Source organism: Lagopus muta, chromosome 1 (assembly GCF_023343835.1).
Source record: "Lagopus muta isolate bLagMut1 chromosome 1, bLagMut1 primary, whole genome shotgun sequence".
NCBI classification, from domain to species: domain Eukaryota; kingdom Metazoa; phylum Chordata; class Aves; order Galliformes; family Phasianidae; genus Lagopus; species Lagopus muta.
Window position 1 is genome coordinate 44,184,010 of NC_064433.1, and position 25,867 is coordinate 44,209,876.

At 42.4% G+C, this 25,867-nt stretch overlaps 1 protein-coding gene across 1 annotated transcript; it reads left to right on the forward strand.

The window, feature by feature from the left end:
* The first annotated feature begins 18,431 nt into the window (after positions 1-18,431).
* On the forward strand, positions 18,432-25,441 carry MRPL42 (mitochondrial ribosomal protein L42). Its single transcript, XM_048933473.1, has 6 exons — positions 18,432-18,566; positions 20,398-20,559; positions 22,039-22,102; positions 23,069-23,153; positions 23,977-24,140; positions 25,325-25,441. Exons 2-6 carry the CDS (start codon positions 20,478-20,480, stop codon positions 25,368-25,370), a joined length of 441 nt encoding a protein of 146 aa, XP_048789430.1. The 5' UTR covers positions 18,432-18,566; positions 20,398-20,477; the 3' UTR covers positions 25,371-25,441.
* The last annotated feature ends 426 nt before the right edge of the window (positions 25,442-25,867 follow it).

Consider the following 25,867-nt stretch of genomic DNA (forward strand, 5'->3'; position numbering starts at 1 on the left):
GGTGTAAATGAATTAACACAATTAGGTGGTGAATGCTATGTATGGCTGATCTGTATATAACTAAATGCTTACCACTGAGCAGCATAGAATCATAGAATCACTAAGATTGCAAAAGACAACTAAGATCATCTAATCATCAATCCATCTCCATCATGCCCTCTAACCCATGTCACTCAGTATGACATCTACCCTTTTCTTGAAAACCTCCAGAAAATGGGTTAGAGCATTTATTTGCTTTTGATGAATGGGATTTAGCAAACTTTGCTTAGGGAGTCAGGAGAGAAAACCAAGGACAGGTTAGTGAAAAGAGAGCATTAGTATTCATATAATCTTGCAGCTTCATGAATAACTGCACGTATTTGTAATCATGTTGCTATGGCACCCAGTAATAACTAGGAGTCTTCATTCTGAATTAGCAAGTATGCAGAATGCATAGGTTTCTGTTGTTTGTAACGTTCTTCTTTCCATGTTGTGTAAATTTCACATAATATGATAGATAGCTAAGGGAGCAAATGGTCCCATATCACTCTTCTGTCCTCTGGTAACCCCTGTAAGCATTTGCCAGCATCAAACAAATGTCAAGATGTAGCAGGAGGGGTTAAAGACATCAATTCCTTATGAATTTTAACCAAAAAACAAAAACAAACAAACAAAAACAGATGAAAGATAGGGAAGTGTTGGTAGTGAGAGGAAGACTCCATGACTTCTGCATTAACTAGTATCAAAGAATTATTTTCAGTGGTCCCTATCTTCTAAGTAATTATAACAAAATCCTCCTTTTATGCACTGCTTACTTCTTTTTCCTTGTTTCTGCCTTCTCCTTTGTTTATTTGTTTTCCTTTACCCTTCTTCTGAAATCCTGACCATTGAAGGACTGATCTAAGTGAAGGAAACTATGAGCCAAGAATGTTGTAGGCTCAGTGTGATTAAGAGGCCACAATTTCTTGAAAGCACTGGAACTTCTGCTCTGTGAACCTTGCCCCATATGTGCTAGATGCACAACAGCAGTGCGTGATTGACTCAGTGCTGATGAATGCTGTGTTTAGTGTTCTTACAAGTGCTCTAGACAGAATCCCGCTTCTGTCTAGGGTTGCAGCAAGTCCGTATGGCAAGCTGTTATATTTTAATTGTTTTTATTGCTCAGCAAGTGGCTTGCTACATCCTGTGAAAACTGCATTTTTCACAATGCCTCCCTTTCTGGCTTCTTCTGGGAAGAGGCTTTTGTAGTCCACTTGCTCCACAAGAGGCAGTGAACAAAAACATTGTTTTCTGTTCTCAACCTGCAAAGATGTAGGTCGTTCCTCTAAGTCGTGCTACCTCTTAGAAGGACGACTGCTGAGATCCCTAAGCATCCATATGAGTGCTGGGAAAGCCATTCATGCTGGCTACTCTAGGATCTTAGCTTTATAGTTTGCTTCTTTGAACTGCATCTGTACAAGGGATGTCTTCCAGTAGAAGCTATAGAGAAAAATGTTCTTTTATGCATTCTAAAATTCCCAAAGAATGCAACTTAATCCTCTGAATCAGACCTGGAACAAGACAATTAAGTGCCAAGGGAGCTTTGTCTTCTCAGCTAGCCCCACCCTATGGGTGTTCTGGCAATTTCTGGGTGCTGTCCCACCCCCAATGACCTTCCAGCATCCACTCTGGAAGAAAAATACTTCAGAATTTTGCATTCTGAAATTATTGCCACTGTAGCTGAGTTCTAGACTACAGCCTACATAGCAGTGTGTGCTCACCCTCACTTTGGCATATCTCTTGTAAGGCTTTTTTGAGAAGAGCTACTGGTGAACTGGCCCAGTATGGTCCTGCTTTCCTTTTCCATTGGTCAAATAGTTCTTTAGGACTCTTACTCCCAGTTCAAGGTTGCCACTACAATGTGTTTATTTTTCTTATTCTCTTCTTATTTTGAGCAATATGGCTCAGAGATTCCTTTTTCAAAGTACTATATAGCAATATCATTAAAACAACCTGGAGAAATGTGCAAGTTTCTAAAGAGCATGCGAGGGGGAGCAGGGAGAAGAAACAGAGAAGGAAAAGTAGATCTGGAAAACTAGGTTTCCATAACACTACACATGTAATTTGTCAAAAACCTGCAAAGTGTTTCAGTAATCCTTTTTGTGTTGTTTTTTTTTTTTTCTTTTTTGTTAAATCAAAGTTTGTTCAAGGGAAAACAAAAGTTCTGTTTTCACCCCAAACAGTATAGTTAATGAGGTCATGCATCTTCATTTAGACAGTTGCCTTCCCTGTCTCAGCCTGGCATTTTTCTTTTGGTAGATTGAAAGATAAAGAAGTTATGTGTTAGGCAGACATTTAGATTGATACTTTTGTTTAAATTAGATTGAAACTTTTCATTAGAACCATTGCCTGGAGTTCTGTCTGATAATCTCTTAGCAATTGCTAACTGTTTGCTTTCCTAATATCCTTGAAATAAACCCCACATAGGTAGAATGTGATGATTGTACTGCCCTTAGATCAGTGAAGACTTTGGGTAAATGGTATTTTCACTCCACAGCTTACTGTCAAGGCCCCGGGTGCACAAATAAGCCTTAATTGCTGTGTTGGGGTTTCAGCTGGGGCCTCCACCCTCATCCTCTAGGGACCAGGACACTGAGTCCCTTCCTGAGCTACACCCTAGCTTGCCGACCTGTCCCCTGCTCCTGAGCTGATGGTGGATTTCCTGGAGTGACCTCAGGCCAGGACAGATCAACCCTGGATGACTGATAGGGCCTGCTGTGGTAACCAGACTGCCCTGCTCACCTGCTTTGGGAGCAGTAGGACTGCCTCCCACTGGAGGGGTCACACTGGAGTGCCCTCAGTTCCCTGTTCATCTGCCCGCAGGAAACAGTGCTGCTTCTGCTACCTTGCTGCTGAATTCAGTCTGCTTGAAGCTGAAGGTTCACTCTTGAAAAGCAATCTTGCCTAGCTACTGTTGCTGTTGATCAGCTTTTATCAAGGGCTACAAACGCAGGCATTTCAAAGCAAATTCAAGTGCAGTGTTTGTTAAGACTGTTGTCATCTCTGGTCCCCATTCAAATCAGAGTTCATTCTTACACCACAACTCTACCAAGGCCTGCCTTAACAGTGGTTATTTAGGGTGTTGTTTCCTGTCAGAGTTACACTACTTTGCATTTGCATTGCTGATGAGAAGAATCTTGCTCTCCTTCCTCTGCCACAAGCTGCTGCTCCTTCAACTCACTGATCTCGCAGAGGGCTCATGAATAGTTCCTGGGTGATCAGTGGGCTTACATGACTTGCAGTCATGCATCTGTGTAGATCTGGCACAAAAAAGGGGGCAGGAACACCACAGGGTATGAGAAGGTAACAGCCTGTAGTTGGCTGAATTGAGTGAAACTGTGCTTTGGGCTCAAATGACATCACAGAGCTGAGTCAGCTTGTCAAAAGGAGATCTTATTTCCTCTTCCCACCTCACTCCTCCTACCCTTTTTTCATCCACAGCTTTTCTCCTGCAGTTCACTTCTATGGCCTGCCAGATTCTACTGTCTTCTTACAGATTCTGTTCACTAATTTGGCAGAAACACAGCCATGTATTCCAGCTTTCTTTTGGAAGGGTGAATTGATGTGGCTTACAATAGGATCTAGCACACACCAGAGACAACCAAAGGTACACGACAGGAATAAGAGTGAAGTTTTCACTGTTAGTGTTCGTTAGAGACACCAATTCCACCATTGGTCTCTTACCATTTTTGAGAAGCTGCAGGCAACACCAAACTCCTACTTCCTTTGCCTGCATTCTGCCATCTATTTCTGAACCTCCCTCCCTTTCCATAGCTGCTTATCTGCTTAGGAAATGGGAGGAGCAAGGGGTTTTTCTTGGTTTGTTTACCCTTCTGACCAGCTCACTGGGAAATCTAAGCTGGCACAAGAGAAACAATAGTAAACAGAGTAAGATGTGGTGAATGTAAGATTAAACCTTCCAGCAGCAGTGACCCATTCTGTTGACTTAGCCTCTCATGTCCCACTGCACCTATATGAAAACCAGGATGGGAAGCATATTTTTCGTGCACAGATCCATAACAGTCATGTCACACCACCTCTAGGATTATAGCAGTTCTGAGAACAAAATTAAGCAACTGCCTTATTTAACAATAAGGTTAAATAAGTGTAACTGGGATGTTACTGCAGATAGAAAACGTTAGCAAAGGATTGCAGTCATACATACAATTAATAGTCCCAGGACAAGGCAACACAGCTGCTTACCATCTTCCTGTGACAGCTTTTGCTGTCATCTAGTTACTCACTGGGTGGATCTAGACCATCCGAGCCTGTGGCTGATTAATCTTACTTCCTCCTCCTACTCTCTTTGCAATCTTATAATAGGTCTTACTGCAATTACAAAACTTTCAAAACCTGGATTCTTTATTTTACATAAGAACATTTTGATATTTTTATTACATCTTGCAGTCTGTTCAACTGGATACTTAGGAAAAAGATATATATACACTGATTGGATTCCCACAGTAACATCTAGATTTTACATTGGAAATATTTATCTGTAAAGCCCAGGGTACTTTAAAAGAACTATTGTTGTTCTTACACACAAATGGGGAAACTGAGGTATAGAAGTACAGTTTTGCACTTAGCAGTAGTCAGAGCAGTCATGGAGCAAATTCAGAATGATTCTAACAGGCACCACTGGCTGAAACTGTACCAAGAAGAGCCACCACTTGGATGCTTTACCTGCATAAGACATCAGAATGGGATGCTGTAAGTAGAAGCCAAAACTGTAGGAAATGCTTTTGATTGTTATTATTTATTTAAGTAACTGCTTGAATATAGGCATAATGTTACCTACTTGAAAATCAATAATCAACATCAGCACAAATTATTTAGGTTGTATAGGACCTTACAGGCAATTAAGATGCAGCTTGAATCTTTAATGGTAACCCAATGAACAAGTGATAGGATGGCATGGAATTTACTAACGAATGAAATAGTCTATTGACATGAGTGTTGGAGTTTATTCTGTGTGTTTACAGAACAACTTAAAATATAGAAACACCCATGGCTACAGTGCAACTTGAGAAGATTTGAGAATTAACACCTCCACTCAACTGCTGTGCTCTAAATTTGGAGAATAACCTCACAAAGACTAAGACGCTTTCTTTCAGGAGTAAGGCTTGTCTGCCACCTTGCAATACAACAAGCCCATGCAAACCAAATGCTCATTCCTGGAGGACTCTGAAGCATTGATTTCTATGGAGAGAAAAAAAAAAAAAAAAATTACTGTATTCATTTTTGCTAATAAGGTGCCTGAATTAATTTACTAAGAAACAATTTCCTAAATGTGTCATATGCATGTTTAGGAATAAGTATGCAAGAGAGCTAGAATAGCCAATGCCTAATTTTCTGTTTCTCATAAGATGATGGGGGAGAGAGGAAATATACAGCTTCAGCAACAACAACCCCACAAAAATCCAGATACCAGCTCTGATTTATGAATTTGTTGGCAAAGCCAACAGGCACGTTCCTGCCCTCATTACCACATCCCATTTGTTACATAACTGTAAGTCAGTTGTTCAATCAGAAATTCATAAGTGACTGCTTGGGTGAGATCAGGTGATGCTTTATCTTCAGCAAGAGAGCAACTTAGAAACTACACTTTCCAGGTTTTCAGAAACACAGAGGCCCAGAGATGGGCGGCTCATGGAATTACCATTAGTGCCTTCTCAGTATCTCTGTAGTTAATGGACAAAAAAACCTACTTTCTGTTTAGCCAATATGGAGTGAGCAATTTTGTTATTCACAATATGCTGAAGCAAGCAAGGCAGTTGGCAGTTATTAATAGCCCCATCTCCAGACATACTTGAGAAGTGTGTAGTCATGCTTCTGAGTGTCCTTAAGCAATTCCTGTCTTGCTACCAGAAAGCTGTAATCTGTCAGAACATGCTTCCAAGAATAAACTCTCAGAACATGAAGTGTCAGAGAGGGGGCAGACCTCATATACTGTCTCCTAAAATCCTTTAACAGAAGCCATCTAAAAATAGTCTGGAAACTTATCAGGGAACGTGGTTTAGTTTGTAAAAATAAAAATAACATTTTGCAGTGTCTTCCACTGCAACCTTTTAGAACTGATCTTTTAAAGGGACACGTTTCCAGAATAAGAAATACCTACTGATTGCCTCTTATTTAAAACTAATTATGCTATGAGGTTATAAAATAAGGGAATCTCCAACCTATTGGAGGCTATTTGGTGAATCAAAATTCAACAGGACTGCCAAGTATCCCCAGTGAGTTTATACAAAGCACAGAAGATTGCTGCCAGTTTGTAATTAACCCTGTAAGTGATATGCCATTGTAGTGATGTGACAGGACTGCAGATGTGCTAGTACTATGTAACTGATAGCAATGATGCTATCTGTTAGATAGCAGACAGCACATACGATGATTACTAATATAAATAAGTATATTGAGAATACTAAGACCTAGTATTTTTTATGGATAAGGTAAATTTCTAAGGAGCTACTGAGAATGTCTTAACAATTTTTATTAGTCAGATACTACTCAATAAAGAGGAGATAATTAATAAAAGTCTAACAGTGGGGGGAAAAAAAACAGTGAGATTTGCAATGGTGTCCAACTGTGAAGGGAGTTTATTTCAGTCTCAGACTGGCCTACAGAAGGATTTTATCTGCAGCATGAATGAACAGTATCCTTTGAGAAGGAATCTGAACGTCTGAGGTGTCAGCCACCTCAGGTGTCATCATTATTGAATTCAGCAAATTTTTAAAGAAGTTATGACAACTAAGTCATGAACATCTTCAAGATAAGTCAGAGATAACTTAATTTTACTGAATATTCTCCAGGAAACTAGAACAAGGCCTCCTGTGCTTACGTCAGAATTTCACACAGAACCACACACCTAATCATATTCTGCATTGAGGGGCCTCATAGGATGCATTTTCTTGGTGCTGGATCACAGTGATGCAGTTCAGGATAAAGGCAAGGGTAACTTGGCCAGCTAAAAACATCAACTTGGTCAGATGATGTTTGCTGAAATGGGACAGTCTGCCAGTCAGATGAAGGTGGCAAGAAAGTGACAGCTTTGTTGCTGTAAGAAGTGATGTACTTCTAAATGATGGATGGAATTAGCTAACTGTGGAGGCAGGCTGCACCACCTGCAAAATCCTAGTAAGAGTCCTGAGTTGTCGCCCCTGGTCACAACCTGCTCATAAACTTGGCAAGATGCAGTTTGAAGTAGACCAGTTTGTCTCCACTCCACCTACAGACAAGGTTTTCCGTAAGTTATTTCTTAAACAGTTTAAATTCTTTCTTTTCATTTCCAGATCACATTTGTTTCAGGCAGCTCATAATCATTTATTTTTGTCAGCACCATCCTTGAGCTTAAAATTCTCAACATGTTTTCTTTGTCTGTCAGTGCAACCACTCTCTTGCTTGTACTAAGCCCGAAAGATTGTTCTTCATCTGAAAGCTGACCTCATCCCAGCACAACGACTTCCTTGTGGGAACAATGAGTTGGCACAGGAGATACACTGAGCTGCACTGCTTCTGTTCAGTGCTTGAGTGCAGAACAGAAGCTGTGCACAGAAGCTTGATGGGAGTGATGAGGAGAGCGTGCAGGAGCCTTGCAGTGGAAATGCAGCTTTCTTCTTGACTGCATCTCTGAGTAGTACATAAAGTATGGTGCTGCATTGGCACAGGCTGCCCAGGGAGGTGGTGGAGTCACGTCTCTGGAGGCTTTCAAGAAATGCGTAGATGTGGCACTGAGGGACATGGCCAGTGGGCATGGTGGGGATGGTTGGACCGGATGATCTTAGAAGCCTTCTGCAACCTCTGTGATTCTAAGTCACCCTTCTGCCACCTCTGCAGCTCACTGACTGCAGTGCTCCACGAAGGCCCAGAATGGATGATTTCCATTTTAGAATAATAGAAACACGGAATGGCCTGGGTTGATAAGGACCACAATGATCATCTAGTTTCAACCCCCTGCTATGTGCAGGGTCGCCAACCACCAGACCATACTGCCCAGAGCCACATCCAGCCTGGCCTTGAATGCCTCCAGGAATGGGGCATCCACAATCTCCTTGGGCAACCTGTTCCAGTGCATCACCACCCTCTGTGTGAAAAACTTCCTCCTAATATCTAACCTAAACCTCCCCTGTCTCAGTTTAAAACCATTCCCCCTTCTTCTATCACTATCCACTCTCGTAAACAGCCGTTCCCCCTCCTGTTTATACACTCCCTTCAAGTACTGGAAGGCCACAATGAGGTCTCCCTGGAGCCTTCTCTTCTCCAAGCTAAATAAGCCCAGTTCCCTCAACCTTTCCTCTTAGGAGAGATGCTCCAGCCGTCTGATCATCTTAGTGCCCTCCTCTGGACCCACTCCAAGAGCTCCACGTCCTTCCTGTCAAAAAAGCAAGAATGTTTGTCCAGAGTTAATAAGCTTAGCTTGCGAAAACACAAACCTGAACGATTATCTTCCCCTTCTCCCCCCCTCCTCCTTCTCTCCTGCTTCTTTGCTGACTTTTTATTTTCTCCCTTTTCTTTTCCTCACCACCATGGAGGGTCACTTATGCTTCATTTCAAGCAACCTTTGAGTCACGGGGTGGTGTGAGAATCCTTCTCTGTTTTTTTGGCTCAAGGCTTGCTTCCTGAGGTATTTCTTGTGATAAGACTCTGAGTGATTTGTTGAGGAGGCAACTAATGGGTGCTAACCGTGTGACAATGGATATCGCTTTGGGAACATTTGAAAGCCCCTTCCCCCAGAACTGCTTGCTCTGTAGCAGAGCGGATGAGAGTACTCAGGAGTGTTTACTGGCGGAAGATCTGGCCTGTGACAAAACAACTCCAGCTAGGTGTGGGAAAATTGGGGAACGATACCATCGTGTTCTGTGAGAAACAGGATGCAGATGGGTACCCCTGCTCCCTCTTATCTGCTGGCAAGGCCCGGAAGATGGGAACAAAGGAGTTTCTGCTGAGATCCCAGAGCCAGAAGCTGCCACTCCAAGGAGAGCTGACTCAACCACTTTGGATTTGAGCTGTCACTCCAAAGACAGCTGACTCGACCACCAGGAGGAAGAAAAAGACCCCCTAGCAACAGCCGGATCATGCGCAGAGACAAACTGCATAAAAGGATCGTGCACTGGTTCAAACCTCGCGGCAGTTGGTGGAACGCAGAGTCCCCTGTCGCCCAGCGCTGCATTGCCTCTTTGTTCCTTGCTCATTATAATTAATAAATTCAATAATTGACTCCTTAACTTTTGGTCTATTATTCTACCTATAACAATTGGTGCCGTGACTCGGATAGGAATAGTGGCTGGGTTCTGAGGGTTGGGGAGGCGCCCCGCCAGAACTGGCGGCCCCACTCTTGATTTCCTACCTTACTCCTACCGACGATCCGAAATTTAAGAGCAAAAAGGCAAGAAAGGACCGGTCGACCCCTTAAATTTTGTGCACAAAGGTCCGGACGAAGACGCAGGACGCGTAAGTAACTGCCGTTTTGGCAAGGGTTTTCCGTTCGGTCGGGGTCGGGTTTCCCGGAGTGTGATGAGTGGTGTGTGTGTGAGAGGGAGCCGGTAGCTCGGACTAACCCAAGCGAGTGTGGACCCTCTAGTAGTGCGGTTCTCATTGCCTGCGAAGGCGTGAGCCACAAACGAGGGGAAGCGAGTGGAACGCACACACAGTTGAGTGAAGGCACTCCGGAAGATGGGACAGGGAAAGAGCAAGGCCCCTGTAGCCATGAAACGTCCTCCAATCCCAAAGGATTCCCCTCTAGCATTCATGTTAGAAATGTGGAGGTACTATCCCGGGACAGGAAATAAGAGTAAAGCCAAGATGATTCATTATTGTGTAGAAGTATGGGGAGATCAAAAGATTGGCCCAGGTGTTTGGTGGCCGAAATTTGGATCCAGCGAAGATTGGGTACAACAGCAGTTAAATATTTGGGTTAACACTAAGACTCCCTTCAGTCAGGAAGAGAGCGAATATGCAGCCGTTTGGGTTACACGCCCAGGGGGACCAGGAATCTCGATTTTCAAATTGTCCAAAGTAGACACAAAGACTGAGAAACAGAAGCCTCGGAAAGAGGAGGATATCCCCATGGGACCCCCACCATATGTCCCACCACCACCGATAGCTCCTCCTCTTCCACAACCCGAGGTAGATAACCAGGATAATTCAAATAATCAGGGAATGGACCCTAATTTGGGCCCTCAAACCAGGAGACGGACACGTCAACAAAATCTATATCCACTGCGAGAGGTACCTATGGGGGGTCCCAATCCACAAATGGGATTTATTTCGGTACCTCTAAGTTCGGGGGATGTTAGGGAATTTAAGAGAGAGATGGGTAAGCTTTTGGAAGACCCATTAGGAGTTGCGGAAAGGGTAGACCAGTTTCTAGGCCCCAACATATATACGTGGGATGAGTTACAGTCCATTCTAGGCATCTTATTTACAACTGAAGAGAAACATATGATTAGGACTGCAGGAATGAGAGTCTGGGACGCCCAGCATGCCCAGGGACCTCAGGCAGATGTAAAATGGCCCCTACAAAGACCCCAATGGGACCACCAAGATCCAAATCATCGAATACATATGCAGGATTTACGAAATATAGTTATCCAAGGGATTAGAGAAGCAGTCCCTAGAGGCCAGAATATCAATAAAGCATTTAACGAAAGACAGAAGAAAGAGGAATCCCCTAATGACTGGCTGGAGCGGTTACGAAAGAATCTACAAATGTATTCAGGGTTGGATACTGAAACCCTGTTAGGACAAGCTTTGTTAAAAACACAGTTTGTAGCAAAGGCTTGGGACGATATACGAAAGAAACTCGAAAAGATTGAGAATTGGCAGGACAGGGGGATGGATGAATTACTAAGGGAAGCTCAGAAGGTTTATGTTCGCAGGGATGATGAGAATCAGAAGAGGCAAGTTAGGATGATGGTGGCTGCAGTTAGAGAAAGTCGGGAACTGGATAAGCAGGAAAGGCGGCCATTACAGAAACCACCCTTCAGTCAGGGGAAGAGCGAAGGAGCAAGGGAAAGAAAGGAAGAACGGACTTGCTTCTACTGCGGGAAGAAAGGTCACCTAAAGAAAAATTGTAGAAGTAGGATACAAGATGAAAAGATGTTTAAAGAAGACTAGGGAAGTCAGGGGCTTTACCTTTTGGGGACTCAGAAACACCGTGAGCCCTTGATAAAATTAAAGATAGGTCCCCAACAAGAAGAAGTAGAATTTTTGGTGGACTCGGGGGCTGAGAGATCCACTATACAACAACTACCCTCTGGATGTGAAATGTCCAGAGAGACAGCCCTAGTAGTAGGAGCTAAGGGAGAACCCTTTAAGGTAGGGGTCGTTAAAAATGTAGAAATAGAAACAGAATCTAAGCTAGGATTGGGAGACTTCTTGATAGTACCAGAAGCTGAATTCAATTTGTTGGGACGAGATCTAATTATTGAATTGGGAATAAGTTTGGAGGTAAAGAACAAGGAAATAAGGATTAAACTTTGCCCTTTAAGGGTGGAAGATGAAGAAAGGATTAATCCTGAAGTATGGTATACAACCGAAAGTGTGGGGCGTCTGGAAATACCTCCTTTTTCAGTTAAACTTAAAGACCCTGAAATCCCTATAAAAATAAAACAGTACCCCATTTCATTGGAGGGAAGAAGAGGCCTAAAACCAGAAATAGAGAGACTTATAAAGCAGGGGTTATTGGAACCCTGCATGTCCCCATTCAATACTCCCATATTGCCGGTTAAAAAGCCTAATGGTACGTATCGTTTGGTGCATGATCTACGGGAAATAAATAAAAGGACAATATCTCGTTTTCCTGTAGTTGCTAATCCTTATACCTTATTGAGCAAATTAGGCCCTGAAAATTTATGGTATAGTGTAATTGATTTAAAGGATGCATTTTGGGCCTGCCCCCTAAATGAGTCTTGTCGGGATTATTTTGCCTTCGAATGGGAAGACCCGGATACAGGGAGAAAACAACAGTTGAGGTGGACAGTACTACCACAGGGCTTTACCGAATCCCCAAATCTGTTTGGGCAAGCCCTAGAGCAGATTTTACAAGAATATCAACCAGCTCCAGAAATCACCCTTATCCAGTATGTTGATGACCTGTTAATCGCGGGAAAAGAGGAGGAACAGGTTAGAAAAGAAAGTATCAAACTCCTTAATTTTCTAGGGTTAAAAGGCCTCAAGGTTTCAAAGGCAAAATTACAGTTTGTGGAAGAAGAAGTCAGGTATTTAGGTCACTATATTAACAAAGGGGAAAAGAAGATAGATCCAGAAAGAATAAGAGGGATATTGTCCTTGCCACCCCCCCAAAGTAAAAGACAAATAAGGCAGATTTTAGGGCTAGTGGGATATTGTAGGCAATGGATCGAGAATTATAGTAAGAAAGTAAAATTTTTATATCAAAAATTAACCCCCGAGGGATGGATAACTTGGGGTGAAGATGACGAGAGGAAGTGGCAGGCATTGCAAGAAGATCTAGTCAATGCCCCGGTTTTAAGCCTCCCTGATCTTAAGAGACCTTTCTATTTGTTTGTCAATATAGATGACGGTACAGCATATGGGGTCCTGACTCAGGAATGGGCTGGAAAGAAAAAGCCTATAGGGTACTTTTCAAAATTATTAGATCCAGTAAGTAGGGGATGGCCCACTTGTCTACAGGCAATAGTAGGATGTGCCTTACTAGTGGAAGAGGCTAGAAAAATTACTTTTAACAGCGACATAAGGGTGTTGTCTCCCCATAATATTCGGAGTGTTTTACAACAAAAAGCTGAAAAGTGGATCTCAGATTCTCGTTTGTTGAAATATGAGGGCATTTTGCTAGAAGCACCAAATTTAACCCTAGAAACCACTAGTTTACAAAATCCTGCACAATTTCTATATGGCAGACCCGAGGAATCACAATTAGTACATAATTGCCTTCAAACTATTGAGAACCAGACAAAAATTAGACCAGACCTAGAAGAGGAAGAATTAGATGAAGGAGAAAGAATCTTTGTAGATGGGTCTTCTAGGGTAATTGACGGAAAAAGGAAATCAGGATATGCACTGATAAATGGGAAAACGTTAAGGGTATTAGAATCTGGGCCGTTGAGCCCCTCTTGGTCAGCACAAGCCTGTGAACTATATGCAGTCCTACAGGCCTTAAGAAGACTGGAGGGAAAATCGGGAACAATATACACTGATTCTAAATATAGCTACGGAATAGTACACACTTTTGGAAAAATCTGGGAAGAAAGGGGATTAATTAACTCCCAGGGAAAGGACTTAATACATCAGGAATTAATAAGGGAAGTTTTACAAGCATTAAGGGGACCGCTTAAAATAGCTGTAGTACATTTAAGGGGGCATCAAAAAGGAATTGACTATAAGACGCGGGGAAATAACATGGCAGACCAAGAGGCTAAACAAGCTGCGTTACGCGTATTAGTACTAACAAAGGATAAACCGCGACATACAGAACTAAGAATAGCACCTCTCGTGTTCACCCCTAAGGAAGAACAGAAACTTACTCAAATGGAAGTAACTAAGAGTGAGGAAGGGAAATGGTATCTGTCAGATGGAAGGGAAGTTCTACCAAAATCAATAGCCTTTAATATCTTGACTAATTTACATAAACAAACCCATTGGGGAAGTCAGGGTTTGGTAGACCACTTTGCCACCAGATATATGACTATAGGTCTCCACGACTTAGCAAAGCAGATTACCCAAGGATGCCCCATATGCCTGAAGATTAATAGAACTGTACTAAGACGGGTACCCATGGGTGGAAGACCCCTAGCGGTAAGACCATTTTCTCGAGTCCAAATTGACTTTACAGAACTTCCCAAAGTAGGACGTTACAAATATGTTTTAGTCATTGTAGACCACCTCACTCATTATATTGAGGCCTTTCCTACCTCTAGAGCGACTGCCCAAACTGTGGCGAAGGTCCTTTTAGAACAAATAATCCCCAGATACGGGGTCACTGAGGTTATCGACTCCGATCAGGGCCCCCACTTTACATCTAAAATTATAAAGAACCTGTCGGAAGCCTTGGGAATAAAATGGGAAGAGCATACTCCTTGGCATCCCCAAAGCTCGGGACGTGTGGAACGGATGAATGGAGAATTGAAAAAGCAATTGGCGAAATTGACACTAGAAACCAAGCTCTCATGGATAAAATGTATTCCTTTAGCATTGTTAAACATTAGGGCGCAACCTAGGGCTGATATAGGAATATCTCCTTTTGAAATGTTATATGGAATGCCCTACGACGCAGGGGTTCCTATTGATCATCCAAATATCACAGATAAGACCATTAATATCTATATCAGTGAACTAATGAGATATAGACAAAAGTTGTGGGAGAAAGGTCAAATAACCCAAAGACCCCCTCTTGATATTAGGTTACACCAGATTAAGCCAGGAGATTGGGTTCTTATAAGATCATGGAAAGAAGCCACTCTACAGCCCCGTTGGGAGGGACCTTATTTGGTACTCTTAACTACTAATACAGCGGTTCGAACCGCAGAACAAGGATGGACGCACGCCAGCCGTATTAAAGGACCGATAGACAACAATGAATGGGAAGTTACTAGTCCAGCGGGGGATTTAAAGGTGAAGCTGTCCAGAAAATCGCGGTAAACAAAACTTAAACAGGGGGGTTTTTTTATTTTGCCACAGAGACTTCTGCGAGTAAAAACAGTTGAACAGAAGAAACCAATATAATCCTTCTGGTGAAGAAACCTCAGCCCTTCTGAAGAAGCTAAATGGTTGGGGCATGGTTTGAACACCTGCCTTTTGCTGTACAGTGCTTAATAGGGATTGTTATAGCATTAATCTTGTCACTAATTTTGTATTTTTTGTGGAAAATCGTTAAGTGTGGAAAAGGGGTTTGTGTTTATGAATAGAGAGGAATGAAGACTACTTGTAGGAATTTGAAAGACGAACTTGTTAAATACTTTAATAGAACATCAAGTGAGGTCAGCCTACCAATTCTGCCCTGAATACAACAGGTATACGGCTGTAAGGGTTGGCCAATTGTTGAAAAGGCTCCGGAACCAAACTCCTGAGACACTCTGTGGACAAGTGCCTAAGATTGCCCCAAGGGATTCAATAGTAAATACAACAGACTATGATGGGGAAAGGTACACCTTCGAGTAGGTCTTCTGCTGCCGAGAAGATAAAAATCCCTGTAGCTGGCTGCAACCCAGTTGACAGGCGAGGCAGAGATGGACCTTGGGTGAAGGGACGATACTTGACCCCAAAGACAATCATTTTGGTCTGTGCATCTATTTTACTCCCGGGGGTACAGGCCAATAATCCACACGAGCCCATGATATGGGAATTATTCAACATACAACAACCTGACCAACCCTTGAAAAGCTGTAAAAATCAAACCCACGTAAATTTTACCGTTTCTTTAAGAGATCTAATCACGGGACACCGCAGAGACAGGGCAGATAACTGCATGGGATTTTATGTTTGTCCCGCTTCAAATAGAGGGAGAAATTATTGTAATTTGCCAAATCATTACTACTGTGGTTATTGGGGATGTGAGACATGGTCATCTGAATGGTCCACAACTATTAAAGACCCGGATATACAGGTGGAATGGTTCCCTCCTGGTTGCAAACGGCCCATCATAGGAGGAGATGGGCACGTTTACGGACATTGTGAAGCTGATGGATACTGCAAGGAAATTAATATAAAGGTTCAAGGGCTTACGAAAGATGCTTGGTTGGTTGGAAGAATGTGGGGAATTAGATTTTGGGAACCAGGTCCAGACAGGGGTGGTATATTTAGAATAGCAAAGAGAAGCATGCCACATGATCCCCCATTGTCTATAGGCCCAAATATAGTTTTGGCACCGCCCTCTTCTACCAAAAGAACACCACCACCTACTAACAGTACAAGTCGAAGGTATAAGACACCTCCACCTACTAACAGTACAAGTCGAAGGTATAAGACACCACCACCTACACTCAGTGATCCACTATGGGGCATTATGCAAGCTGCATATTCCGCCCTAAATAAAACGCAACCAAACTTGACTAACGAGTGTTGGTTGTGCTATAGTGTTAGACCACCCTATTACGAGGCAGTAGGAGAGCCAGGCAAGGTCACATGGGATAATGGAACAAACCCTGCTGCATGTCCATGGGATAGAAATCACACCCAGGGGTTGACTATACAACATGTCACAGGAAAAGGAAAGTGTATTGGAACCATACCAAAACAATATAAAAGTCTCTGTGACAGCACGATATCTAAAAGTAAAATAACGAACAAGACAAACGAATCCTTTAAATGGCTAATCCCCACAGCAGGTGCAAAGTGGGTATGTTCAGATATCGGAATGACACCATGTATATCATTAGAGGTATTTAATAGATCTGAATTTTGTATACAAGTAGTAATTATCCCACGATTAATGTATCACTCTGATGAAGAGGTTATGTATCAACTTGAAGGGAGCCTCATCAGACAGAAAAGAGAGCCTATAACCGCGATTACTTTAGCAACCCTCTTGATTGCCGGAGGTGTGGGTGCCGGAACCGGCATAGCCTCACTCGTCAAAAGTACCGAGATACAAGGTTTACAACAAGCTATAGATGAAGATCTAGACAGAATAGAACAATCAATTGATAAATTGGCAACTTCGGTCAAATCATTGTCAGAGGTGGTATTACAAAATCGAAGAGGATTAGACCTCCTATTCCTAAAGGAAGGGGGACTATGCGTAGCACTACAAGAAGAATGTTGTTCATTTGTTGATCACACCGGGATAGTTAAAGATTCCATGGCTGAACTTCGTAAGAGATTGGAACAACGAAAAAGGGATAGGGAAATAGGAAGATCCCGGTATGAGGGTTGGTTTAACGTATCACCATGGCTCACTACTTTGCTGTCTGCTCTGGCTGGACCCTTGATCACGATCATTTTGGGGTTAATATTTGGACCATGTATAATTAAATGTTTATTACAACTGATAAAGAAGCGATTTGACACCACAAAATTGCTAATCTTAACGCAAATGACTCCGCAGAGGGAAATAGAGAAATTGTAAATAGAGAAAGTGTGATATTCCATCCCATGATCATAATTATGAAAAGAGAGTTGTAATTATGAAAATTGGAGGACAAACATTCAACAATAAAAGAAAAGGGGGGAATTGTCAAAAAAGCAAGAATGTTTGTCCAGAGTTAATAAGCTTAGCTTGCGAAAACACAAACCTGAACGATTATCTTCCCCTTCTCCCCCCCTCCTCCTTCTCTCCTGCTTCTTTGCTGACTTTTTATTTTCTCCCTTTTCTTTTCCTCACCACCATGGAGGGTCACTTATGCTTCATTTCAAGCAACCTTTGAGTCACGGGGTGGTGTGAGAATCCTTCTCTGTTTTTTTGGCTCAAGGCTTGCTTCCTGAGGTATTTCTTGTGATAAGACTCTGAGTGATTTGTTGAGGAGGCAACTAATGGGTGCTAACCGTGTGACAATGGATATCGCTTTGGGAACATTTGAAAGCCCCTTCCCCCAGAACTGCTTGCTCTGTAGCAGAGCGGATGAGAGTACTCAGGAGTGTTTACTGGCGGAAGATCTGGCCTGTGACAAAACAACTCCAGCTAGGTGTGGGAAAATTGGGGAACGATACCATCGTGTTCTGTGAGAAACAGGATGCAGATGGGTACCCCTGCTCCCTCTTATCTGCTGGCAAGGCCCGGAAGATGGGAACAAAGGAGTTTCTGCTGAGATCCCAGAGCCAGAAGCTGCCACTCCAAGGAGAGCTGACTCAACCACTTTGGATTTGAGCTGTCACTCCAAAGACAGCTGACTCGACCACCAGGAGGAAGAAAAAGACCCCCTAGCAACAGCCGGATCATGCGCAGAGACAAACTGCATAAAAGGATCGTGCACTGGTTCAAACCTCGCGGCAGTTGGTGGAACGCAGAGTCCCCTGTCGCCCAGCGCTGCATTGCCTCTTTGTTCCTTGCTCATTATAATTAATAAATTCAATAATTGACTCCTTAGCTTTTGGTCTATTATTCTACCTATAACACTTCCTGTAGGGGAGGCCCCAGGCCTGGACACAGTACTGCAGATGGGGCCTCACAAGAGCTGAGCAGAGGGGAAACTGACATGGAAAACATCTGAAAATGAATGTTTGTCACTGCTGATGGGAATGATCGGTGGGAATGCTCAGCTCTTGGCTCTGCTCCTGCTGGACTCCGGAAAGCTGTCAGTGTCACCACCTGCTCCACAACTGCAGGACAAAGCGAGATGCTGCTGAAACTGGGAGGCTTCCACTGGTTGCTACGTGAAACTTGTACACCGTAGCCAGAGACACGAAAGCACCAGGGAACAACCGGACTACACCTCCCAGCGGGCCGCGGGGCGTGCACCGGAAGAGGAAGTACACCGGAAGCGGGAGGGCACACCGGAAGTGTAAGGACACCGGAAGCAGAGGGGCGCCGGAAGCGGAAGGGCGCTGCTGTCAGTGCTGAAGGAGAAGGGGGTTCGTATTGGTGCAGTGCTTGTCTTCGCGGCCGGAGCTGCGTACTGAGGGATGAAAGCGTTCCGTTGGTATGTAGTGCTCTGCAGGTCGGCTTTTACAACGGGCACTCTTGTTTGCCGTGATGGATTAGGGACTGATTTTCTTTCAGATTAATACTTTCTGTAGATATGCACGTTATATCTGTAGATAGACGTTCTTTGTCTCGGGCTGTGTGCGCGGGGCCCTCTAGCAGCGTCTCGCCTCTTCCCCGGTAGCGGCCAGAGCGGGGCACGAGAGGTGCATGGGGCTTTGCGGCAGCGGCACTCCTGGCGGGTAAACGGGTGGGAAGCGGGTAGGGGCTGCCGACCGCACGCTGTGGAGGCGTTCTGAAGCGCTGAATGATTTTTTTTTGTTTATTTATATATATATTTTTCTGTTAACTAGTATGTCGTTTTGCTGTCCCCAGTTATGTTTTGCATCTAGACAGTTTGTTAACTCCAAGAGTTACTTCAGAGTCACACTGAATGTAATGCTTCCTAACCTTTTTCTGTGGAAACTACAACGGTTTCAATGATGTTATTTGATAGAGCAGATTCTCAGCTATGACAATGCAATCACCACCATTAGTAGTGCATTTTTGCTAACAGTGAATAAAAACCTGCTTACCCACGCTTGTAAAAATCTGCATGGGTGTCCAAAATATGGCTTGTCTTTCTTGTCTCAGTCACCACTGCTGAAATAAACCACCCACCTTCTCACTGTACTCACATCTGCTGTTTGATCTCCATCAACATTCAGCACATATTAATGAATGTCAGTGAGTGCAGTTTTTTCTCCATGGAGGAATTCGTTGATGCACCTTTGCTTCATGTGCACTTACATGTCAGACACCATTCTTTCATACTGCCCCTCTGCTGCCATTTGTCACAAGGCAACAAAATGTAACAGAATGCTGGTGGGAAGGTTCAACCTCTACTGACACACCATCAGCATTTACTTTTGATGTTATGGGCCAACATAATAGAATAGGAGGCATTACTTTCGGAACAGGCTTGTGTATGTTGTGAAAGGAAAATCGCATGTCAGGAATAGTTCCATGGAGCTTGCAGAAAAAAGAGGAAGTCACTGTTGGAGAGGGTCCAGAGGAGGGCCACAAAGGTGATCAGGGGACTGAAGCACCTCCCTTGTGTAGACAGGCTGAGGGAGCTGGGCTTGTTCAGCCTGGAGAAAAGAAGGCTGCAGGGTGACCTCACTGCAGCCTTTCAGTACCCAAAGGGAGCCTACAGACAGAAGGGGAATCAACTCTTTGAAAGGGTTGACAACTGCAGGACAAGGAGAAATAGTTTTAAGCGGAGGGAGGGAGTATTTAGGTTGGATATCAGGGGCAAGTTCTTTATTGTGAGAGTGTTGAGGTGCTGGAACAGGCTGCCCAGTTAGGTCGTAGATGCCCTGTCCCTGGAGGTGTTCAAGGCCAGGTTGGATGGGGCCCTGGGCAGCCTGGTCTAGTATTAAAGGGGGAGGTTGGTGGCCCTGCATGTGGCAGGAGGGTTGAGATTCATGATCCTTGAGGTCCCTTCCAACGCTGGCCATTCTGTGATTCTGTGAAGGATACAAAAGTGGTGCATGTGTGGGCACTAGCAGCAAAACTGAGCTGAGGAAGGACCCAAGCTTGGAAAGTTGTTTTTCTGGGGTGAGTGAGGGTGTTCAGTAAGTGAAGCTACTTAAGAGAGAACTTCTTACTACTGAAGTTTTGTCCCATATTTGACTTTTTCAGAGACAGATGCCTTTATCTTAAATCATGAAGACTTACCAAAAACTGACAACAAGTAACATACTGAACAAATTCTGTTTGTTCTTAAGCTAGGAAACGAAATTGTCTATCTCTGTAACCCAAACAGTTATGAAACTGGTCTTTTTCAGAGGGTGTTCTGGAACCGAAAAGATACTGTGTCTGTTCCAGTTCCATCTTGTCCAGGACTGGTTTCCCATCTGCTCTCAGCATGGCAACATCACTTAGGGCTGTGTGGTCCAGCTGTCTCTGGATGCGTTCAGTGGCTGCTTGTAAGCAAGTCCCACTACGAGGTAAGGGATGATGGAATTGAAATCCTGTATTAGCATTTATTCTTTGAGAGCTTCTTTATTATACTCCGTAGAATCATAGAGTGGCTTAGGTTGAAAGGGACTTTAAAGATCTGTGTTATAAAGGTTTGACATCTTTATAAGTAAAGATGAGTTTATTTGGGAAAACTGAAGCATGATGGTGCTGATCAAAATATAAATGTAGAATTTTAAATTCCGAAATATATCTCAATTTCTAGATAAACTTGTGTTTGAATTTTAGAATTTAACACGTGAAAGTACTTCTAAAAGGAAAACACCTGCAGAAAAGTTTCCCCTTGGTTCTTTGAATCTTCCCAGCTTTACTGCACTGAATTTGTCTCCACATCCATCTTGGGCTGCTAAGAATACCATTTATGGCTTGTAGAAAGCAAGATGCCTATGGTACAGTTCCTATAAAAAGGACTGTTGCTGTTTATCACCTTATGCAGTGGAATCATGGGAAAGCTCATTTGGAGGGGTCCTCAGGTGATTTCCTCAGGTCATACCTTCTGCTCAATGTAGGCTCAGCTGTGCATCGACTCCAGGATGCTCAGGACTCTGTCCTTCTGGGACAAATCTGCCCAGATGAAAGACAGCACAAACCTCCCTGTTCCCTGATTACCTTCAAGGGGAAAAGTTTTTTCTCTGTCTAGTCAGAGCCTCTCATTTCAACTTCAGTGTTTTTTGTCCTCCTACCACATAGTGCTCTAAGCAGCCTGGCTCCCCCTGCTCAGTCACTCGAACCTTTATGACCTCTGGGGTCTGTTGTCAGGTCTCTCCAGAACTGTGGCTTAAACGTTGAAACAGCCTTGGTCCCTTGGTCTCTCCTCACAGGGCAGATGTTGCAACTAAAAGCCATTGTGGTGGGCATTCACAGCATTTATTCCATTTCACTTTTACTGAAGGGGCCCAAAGTGGCCACGATATCAAGATGTGAGTGCTGAGTGCAGGGTGAGAATCTCTTTCCTTGGTCTGTTTGCTAATAAAGTCCAGTATGCTGGTGGCCTTTACTACTTGTAATTCTTGTGATTGCTTTCCTTGGAGTAACAGGAACTTGTGGAAGGAATTGAGTTCTCTAGTGTTAGAGCAGCCAAAGCAGTGTAGTTTTGCATAGCATACATACCACTCTTCAGCAAAGTACAAATTCATTTTAACAGTGACTGTTACTATGAATTAAAGGAAAAATCAGATAATCTTCCCTGTAAATCATATGATGATGTTCTTTGCCCTTTCAATACTATATGACCTCAAAATGGGTCTATTTTGTTAATGTATTTATAAAGGTGTAACAGTGACATTTGTGTTTTGTTCAAGCTGTGTTTTTTTCCTTAGGAATACAGTACAATGGAAATACAAAAGCAGGACATAGCTACGTAAATGCTGCATTTTTGAAATCTTCATGTAAAGTGAGCTTCTATTTAGACAGTGTTTCATACTTGTTTGTACTTTCTTTCCTTGCAGTTGGAGCTGTATGTCATGCTTGTCGTAAATCGACGTACTCAGTGCTCCCTGAAGACTACAACTGGTACGTCAGCGTGCCCTGTGTGGCCTTCTCATGTGATGTTTGTTGCATGTTACTGGCTCTGCCATCAAGTTGTCATCTGATGGTATCAAACACACCTTGTGCCACTTTTGGATATAGATGCATAATAATTTAAAGTGAAGTACTGTTTCCAGTCATAATGATTGTGAAGCTACTGTTTCAAAAATGAGCAGAATGAACAATCATGCATGACTCATTCTAAATTGTGATGATGAGCCCAGGAGCACTACAGTTTTAATTGTGGAAGAGCTAAAGAAAGAACACTCATTTTCACAGATACTTATTGTTAAGACAAAGCCCAGGTAATTTTGTGCTGCTGCATGGCAAACTGCAGTAGAAACTGGAAAAGATGATAAAAATACAATGAGAATTGCAACATCTGCACTGCAGAAGTTTTTTGGAAGCTAATGTGTCACAGAAGTTAACAGGGAAATAAGGTGAGAAAAGCTGTACTCCCTCAAGGAACTTGTCAGTAGAACTTGTTTATCATGCTTACCATCATTTGTCAAATGATGGAACCTGGAGCTTTATTTCCTATTCTTTCTCTTATTGGTACCACACTTCTTATAAAGGCACGATGTAGATATCGCTGACATTCATTACCTGCTGTTAGTTTTAATGTGATTCTTCAGTGTCCTATGGCTTTTCCAAGCCACATTTCCAGCTGTCTGTACAGCTCCATTTTATCCCTTTGTTCTCTTCCATCAAAAAAAAAAAAAAGAAAAAGAAAAAGGAGAAAGAAGAAAGATGAAATAGTTGGGGGAAGAAAGAAGTTCAGATTGAGTACTTGTGAGCCTTATTTTTTCAGATTTTATTTGATAGAAGATTTACAAACAATTCATAAATAGAGGATGAAATGGGGTTTTCTTTGGGAATTGGGCTGCTCAGTCAGTCAGCATTTCTGGAAATTGTAAGGGATTGTAACAATGTCACTTTTTATTTTCACAGCAAAGTGGATCTTGCCTTGACATCAGATTCGAAGACAATTGTCTGCTACCACCCTTCACTCGAGATTCCATACGAGCACACACAAGTATGTCCAACGGTACACATTGCTTAGTCGTGTAAAAGCATAGGAAGTTCTGAGTCTTCAGGACAACTGTTTGTTTTTTCTTGTAGTTTGAAAGACAGAAGTGCTGTTCTTTACGTGAGCAGCATATCTGTGAAGTGAGTGATGAATATAGCTGCTGCTCTAAGGAGGATTTGTAGCTGAAGTGAGAGAAAGCTACAGGCAAATAAATGCTCAGATTCTTACAGCATTGCTCAAAGTGAATTAAATGAGGTACTCAAATAGTTGTGCACTACAGAGAAAAGCAGTGTTTGTCTAAGAGCATGCTCCTCAGAGAAGATGTTGGAAATCTGGGCGATAGCTCGTACATCCTGCTGTGTTCAGTTGCAGCAGTATGGGGGGCATGAAGAAGTGCTGTTATTTTAAACTCCATTCAACTCTGTGAGTTCATAAACTTCACAGGAAAACTTTCAATAAAAACTTAAAAACTTAGTATGATAAAATGGTGGTCGTCAGTATGAACAAATGTATAAATAGCAATAATATGAGTATGTTATGTTAGTAAATTGATGCTTATGGTTCAGCTAGTGGATTGTAAGGATGAGAGCTCAGCAGTAGCACTGACAGTGGGACACAGTAATCAGCCGTAGCACCTGCAGTAATGAGATGTTTCTAGAATTCCTCCCCAGAGTGATGTGGTTTTGATTGAGAAGGGAGGGAGCCTTTTATGATGCTTTCTTTTTTTAGTTCTTTTGTTCTCAGCTTTAAAGAGTAAACAGTAATGTTATCAGTGCAGCTTGACTTTTTGTTCTTCCTAAAGAGGAAATTTACGTTCTTGTTTTTGTAGCCCGTGCCGCGACCAGATCCGGTGAATAACAAAGAAGAAACTCTAGATCAAATTTTAAAATCCAGATTGAACGAAGAAGAGCTAAAGAATGATAGAGGACTTAGAATTGAAGAGCTCAGCAAAATGTTTTACACTACAAAACATCGGTGGTACCCTGTGGGACAGTAAGTTTTCTTTTTTTCAGTGTGTGTTCCTTTTGGGCCTAAAGAGAAACACAGGCATGATTGTAATTTATCCAAACTCATCCTATGAAATACTCTTAGCACGTGGGCTATTACATACAGTTCTAAATGCAATGTCGTGTAAATGGAAGACTGTATTATCTTGTTTTTTAAAAATTCTGCCCCTTCCATAGCCTTTGCAACTTGATTGGTAAAATACCATGGAGTAGAAATTTCTCATATTGTGTAATTAGCTGCTGCTCCACGTGACTTGCTAAAATTGCATAAGTGAAATCACACTGTCAGTGAATGTAGCCAATACAGCTTGAAACCATATAATTATCAGACTTAACAAAAAAAAAAAGTAGTTTTTCATTTGAAATGATGAGAAGTGTACCTTGGTGCACTTTGTATTCAGAAAGCTGCAAGGAGAAGAGATGTAACATGCCTGACTGAGCTTAAGGAGAAACGCTGTGTGTTGAGGTACACCACTGGAAACAAGTAGCATTTTAGTTTGTGCAGCTCCACTCCAGTCTGTGTTATTACATTTTATGGTAATTGCTGATTTCATAGCTGTGGAAACTTGATACACTGCAAACCTTTTTAATTGTTATGTTTTGTGAACAAGTGAAGAAAACAAATGGTAGAGCTCCATATGGCCAGAGGGTAGTTGTCACTTAATGAGTGTCGTACTGTATTTGCCTTGTTTAAGGGTGGCTAATTAAGAAAGTAGGGATGCAGTTTATCTTTCTTTGTTGTGAAGAATTTTTTTGAATGATATGACTGCAGAATATTACACTATTTAAAGTAAGGTCTGACATAACTCCTTCTTGTACCCCTGATTATTCTGTAGCAGTCATTTTGGTCAGAGGAAGCCCTGACTATACAGTGAAATTAATCTCACACAAAGGATTAAGAGTAAAAAGCAGCCTTTGTATCTACAGTCAGCTCTACAGCTGAATGGATTATTGCGTGCTTGTAGCAGATGTACAGCAGAAATGAGCGGTGTTGTGTAACTTCACGAACAACAGAGATGGCATCTAATGAATGGTCATGGGCTGTGTTTGTGTGTATTACATTTTGCTTACTTGTGTAACCTCCAAACTGCTGCTGGAGGGAAGAAGGTCAGGAAAGTCAAAGATTTTTCCAAAACTTACATTCACAGCAGCTTTTTTTGTATCTTCTAGGTATCAGAGAAGACGGAAGAATCCTAATCCTCCTAAAGAGAGATAATTAAGATGACTTCTTGCTCATGAGCATGTTGTTACTGATCTTTATTTGAAATAAAAAAATACAGAAATGTTTTTCTGTTGTACATGTGTGTGTTTTAACAAAACCGGGCTTAACTAAATTTGATTTGTCCTGTTTCAGTTAGTTGATAATAGAAAAACAACAGAAGTGCACTGATGACATAAAGGCTCTGAAGAATATTGTGCCTGTAGGGTCAGAGAATGTGCCGGCCTTAGATCTGGATGTAGCAGATGATGGAGTGCTCTGATTAAACTAGATCAGAGGCTTATTGTAAAGTCAACACATAGAAGCAGTATTTCAGAGTGGGAGTTCTAGAACTGCACGTGCTGTGGTTTCTTATTTCAGAAATCTAATACTTAGAATGCAGATGAGCTTTGAATACTGAGGTTTAAAGAATTTAAGGCTCTTTTCTTATACTGAAAGCTGGACGACTTGGTTAAACTTCAGCTTCCGAGGCATCACTCACTCTGTAATCATTC